This window comes from Alosa alosa, chromosome 14 (assembly GCF_017589495.1).
Source record: "Alosa alosa isolate M-15738 ecotype Scorff River chromosome 14, AALO_Geno_1.1, whole genome shotgun sequence".
NCBI lineage: Eukaryota > Metazoa > Chordata > Actinopteri > Clupeiformes > Clupeidae > Alosa > Alosa alosa.
The window spans coordinates 12,438,971-12,443,119 of record NC_063202.1 but is presented as its reverse complement, the minus strand read 5'-3'; the positions used below and the strand labels follow the sequence as shown (position 1 = coordinate 12,443,119).

Here is a 4,149-nt window from a genome sequence, read left to right as displayed (position 1 = left end):
AGAAAACCCGGACCTCTGCAGTGTTGACATGGTTGTGTGTTGGTAGCATTGCTGAGCAGCATTTGTGGGTTGTGTGTATGTGTGTGTGTGTGTGTGTGTGCATGTGCGTGCATGTGTGAGTGCGTGCATGTGTGTGTGTGCGTGCGTGTGTGTGTTTTGCACATTTGGATTTACATTTATTAATTTAGCTGATGCTTTTATCCTATGCGACTCACAGATGAGGCCTCACTGGTGTGTAGTGAACCCTGAGGTCTGGATCTCCTGTGTGTGTGTGCGTGTGTGTGTGTGTGTGTGTGTGTGTGCGTGTACAGAGTCCCTGTGTGTGGTTAGTTCTCTCCATCACTGTCTTGCCACTGGTTTCAGTTCTTCTCCAGCTCACCACTGGACTTTCCAGCAGAAACAGAACGTGTCTAGCCTAGAAATCTAGACGCGCCCCTACCAGGGCTAGTCTAGCAACTCTCCGTTGGCTTGTGAGCTTACATTTTAATGTGGGTCTGGCTCGTCAGGCTAGAACGTCTCCATTATACCTCAACAACCCAACCAGTAACGGCCCCGCAGGAAGACCCGACGCACATGCACACACACACAAACACACACACACTTCCTCCCTGCAGCTGACTGGTGTGAGAGCTGCCCTGGTCACACACATACACACACACACCTCCTCCCTGCACTCACACACACACTGCAGCTGTTAGAACTCCTCTTTGATGCTCATGGTGATGCTGTCTGTCAGAAAGCCAGTGCTACTGCTGCTGCTGGTTGCTGTGGAGATGTTGTTGCCGTGGTGACGCAGCTCAGGTGATGGGGGTGTAGAGGTGGAGGCCTGCTGTGGTTGCTGCACCTTCGTGCGTTTCGTCATTTTCCTCTCCTTCGCCCGGCGATTCTGGAACCAAATCTTCACCTGACCGTAAGAGACAAAGGTCAAGGGTCACTAACAAGCTCACTGTTCACCTGACCATAAGAGACAAGGGTCACTGACAAACTCACTGTTCACCTGACAGTAAGAGGTCAAGGGTCACTAACAAGCTCACTGTTCACCTGACAGTAAGAGGTCAAGGGTCAAGGGCCACTAACAACCTCACTGCTCACTCACAGTAAGGTTAAATCCCAATGTCAGCCCTAAGGTCTAAGCCCTGAACCCTCATACACTTAACAGACATCCTTCGTAAGTGATCAAGAAAAACAAAAAAAAACTGTTGCAAACACGTCTCTGTTTCCGTTTCATGGCAGTTGTTTACTGATTTTTTTTCAAGCTTCCAGACTTTGGGTAACCCCATGTTAACGCTATGAACCTCGTGTTTCACCTCACAACGCTATGAACCCTGTGTTTCACCTCACAATGCTATGAACCTCGTGTTCCACCTCACAACGCTATGAACCCTGTGTTTCACCTCACAACGCTATGAACCTCGTGTTCCACCTCACAACGCTATGAACCCCGTGTTTCACCTCACAACGCTATGAATTGTAGATGCTGACCAGAAAGGGTATGAGCGAGCCCTCAAGCACCTCACAATTTTGCAGTGGGACAGTCCTAAGTGTGTGTGTGTGTGTGTGTGTATAAGGGGACAGCCCTAAGTGTGTGTGTGTGTGTGTGTGTAAGGGGGACAGCCCTAAGTGTGTGTGTGTGTGTATAAGGGGGCAGCCCTAGGCCCTCACAAAGTTAGCGGGAACACGCATCAAAATGTGTGAGTGTGTAAGGGGAGAGATTGGGATTGGGCCTAAAAGACAAACTATACATAAACAAACTCAGTAAACAACAGCCGTTACACTGTAGAGGAACACACAGAGTAGATAGAACACCGCAGTAGAACACACCAAGAGAACACTGCAGTAGAACACACAGAGTAGAGAACACTGCAGTAGAACACACAGAGAGAACACTGCAGTAGAACACACAGAGAGAACACTGCAGTAGAACACACAAGGAGAACACTGCAGTAGAAGACACTGAGAGAACATTCAAGCAGAACACAAGGGAACACTTCAGTAGAGAGAACTCTGCAGAAACAGCTCAAACATGCCTTTCTTCATGTTCCCTTTCTGCACACCACAGGGGCTGACTTGTTAACCTTTTAAAAGGACTGACATAAAACTAACCAAGCACGACAGGAAACACATCTCTAAGGTATCTCTGTTTCTCCCTCCCTCTCTATCTCTCTCTATCTGTCACCCCCTCCCTCTCTTTTTTTCCTCTCTCTCTATCCCTCTCTCTCTCTGTTCCTCTCTTCCTCTCTCACTTCTCCTTTAGTGTATAACTCATTTCCAAAACACACACTGTTGCCATATAGTTTCATATGACACACACACACACACACACTCACACACACACATTTTTTTACGGAGTGTTCAGCTCCGTAATTTGTATATTTGTGTTTGTATGTGTACACACACATGTGTATGCATGTGTGTGTGTGTGTGTGTGTGTGTGTGTGAGATATGTGTGTGTGTGTGTGTGTGTGTGTGTGTGTGTGTGTGTGTGTGTGTGTGTGTGTTTGTGTGTGTGTGTGTGTGTGTGTGTGTGTGTGTGTGTGTGTGTGAGATATGTGTGTGTGTGTGTGTGACTTATGTCTTTCATTCTGCTATACTCAATCTAGATCAGCCCTATCTCAGTCATCTCACACACACACACACACACACACACACACACACACACACTCACAAATTCTCTGTTTGAGTTTCTGCCACACCAATAGATGGCACTAGAAGACCATACTGAGTTTGAGGATCCTCAAAGCTCACACAATGGCCTCTTCTCATCTGTCTTTTTGTCCACCCTCCTCCATCCCTCCCTCCGGTCCTAGCCCCTCCTCCTAAAACGAGGACGGAGCGATAGGAGGATGGAGGAATGAAGGAGAGACAGGATATATGGAGGATATGAGAGATGAGACGTCCTGGTCACGCACGCATCACTTTTAAGAGACGTCAATTACTGATGATGCGGCGCATCACCTCTTAGGCTAGAATAAACAGACACGCAAATTGCAGATAATATGAACTCACTACAAAGCCTGAAAATGTCATATGAACATGGACTCCTCCCACTTATTGACCCTGATAATGAGGGAATGTTTGATAGTTCTCCAGACATGAATGCTTATTATACAATGTGTGAACAAAACAGGCATGAACTTCTTTAAAAAAAAAGGTTTGCATGGTAGTTCATGATAATTCCAGCATGTAAAGTTCTTTTCTTGGTCTATCTCCTAGTTTATTGCCGCAAATAAATCCCTATGAACTTGTTTGAAACCGAAAGTTGGCAGACGTGGGAGGGAACTTTTTATCTTGGCAGCTTGGACCAATGATCGCACAATTCTGACTGAAAACGCTTCCACGTAGGGTACTCTTGTGTTTCGTCGTGTATCGGCCCTTCCACCTCCCTTCTCTCTCCTCGGTCTCATCTCCTCCTTGCAATTAGATAAATGAGACGTCCTTGATGACATTGGGCTTTGAGCGATGTCCGGGGCACGAACTGACCGAGGAGAGAGGACCGAGGAGAGAGAGAGGACCGAGGAGAGAAGACAGAGGAGAGAGGAGAGGAGAGAAGAGAGAGGACCGAGAGGACAGAGGAGAGAGGACCGAGGAGAGAGGCCGTATGCAAATATAGAGGTTTGAGAAGAGGCCCATGTGAGACTTAGAGGCACGGGGGTATTACAGTAAAGAGAACGGGCGACTACTACATCATGTTATGTTGGGTTTTGGGTAGTAGTGGACATGCAAAGGGAGATTACTAGCATCATGATGGAACAAAAACACATGAAGAAATGTGTGATTCTTTACCATGACGAGCTGAGTAGGAAGTATAAGTATAGTATAGTATAGTATAGTATAGTATAGTATAGTATAGTATAGTATATAAGTATATATACTCTTTTGATCCCATGAGGGAAATTTTGGTCTCTGCATTTATCCCAATCCGTGAATTAGTGAAACACACTCAGCACACAGTGAGGTGAAGCACACACTAATCCCGGCACAGTGAGCTGCCTGCAACAACAGCGGGGTGAGGTGCCTTGCTCAAGGGCACTTCAGCCGTGCCTATTAGTCGTGTTCGACCCTCCAGTAACAGGTCCGAAGCGCTAACCAGTAGGCCACGGCTGCCCCAAGGCAACTGAAAAGTAGTACTTTAATAAAATAAACATTATC

General features: G+C 46.7%; 1 protein-coding gene across 1 annotated transcript in view; it reads right to left on the bottom strand.

The window, feature by feature from the left end:
• Positions 1-128: 128 nt before the first annotated feature.
• The window catches only part of cdx1a (caudal type homeobox 1a), a 14,646-nt gene continuing 10,625 nt past the window's right edge, over positions 129-4,149 (bottom strand). Inside the window, exon 3 of the mRNA XM_048263469.1 lies at positions 129-904. Coding sequence (XP_048119426.1) covers positions 695-904 — 210 coding nt within the window. The 3' untranslated portion in view covers positions 129-694. The remainder of the gene's footprint in view (positions 905-4,149) is intronic.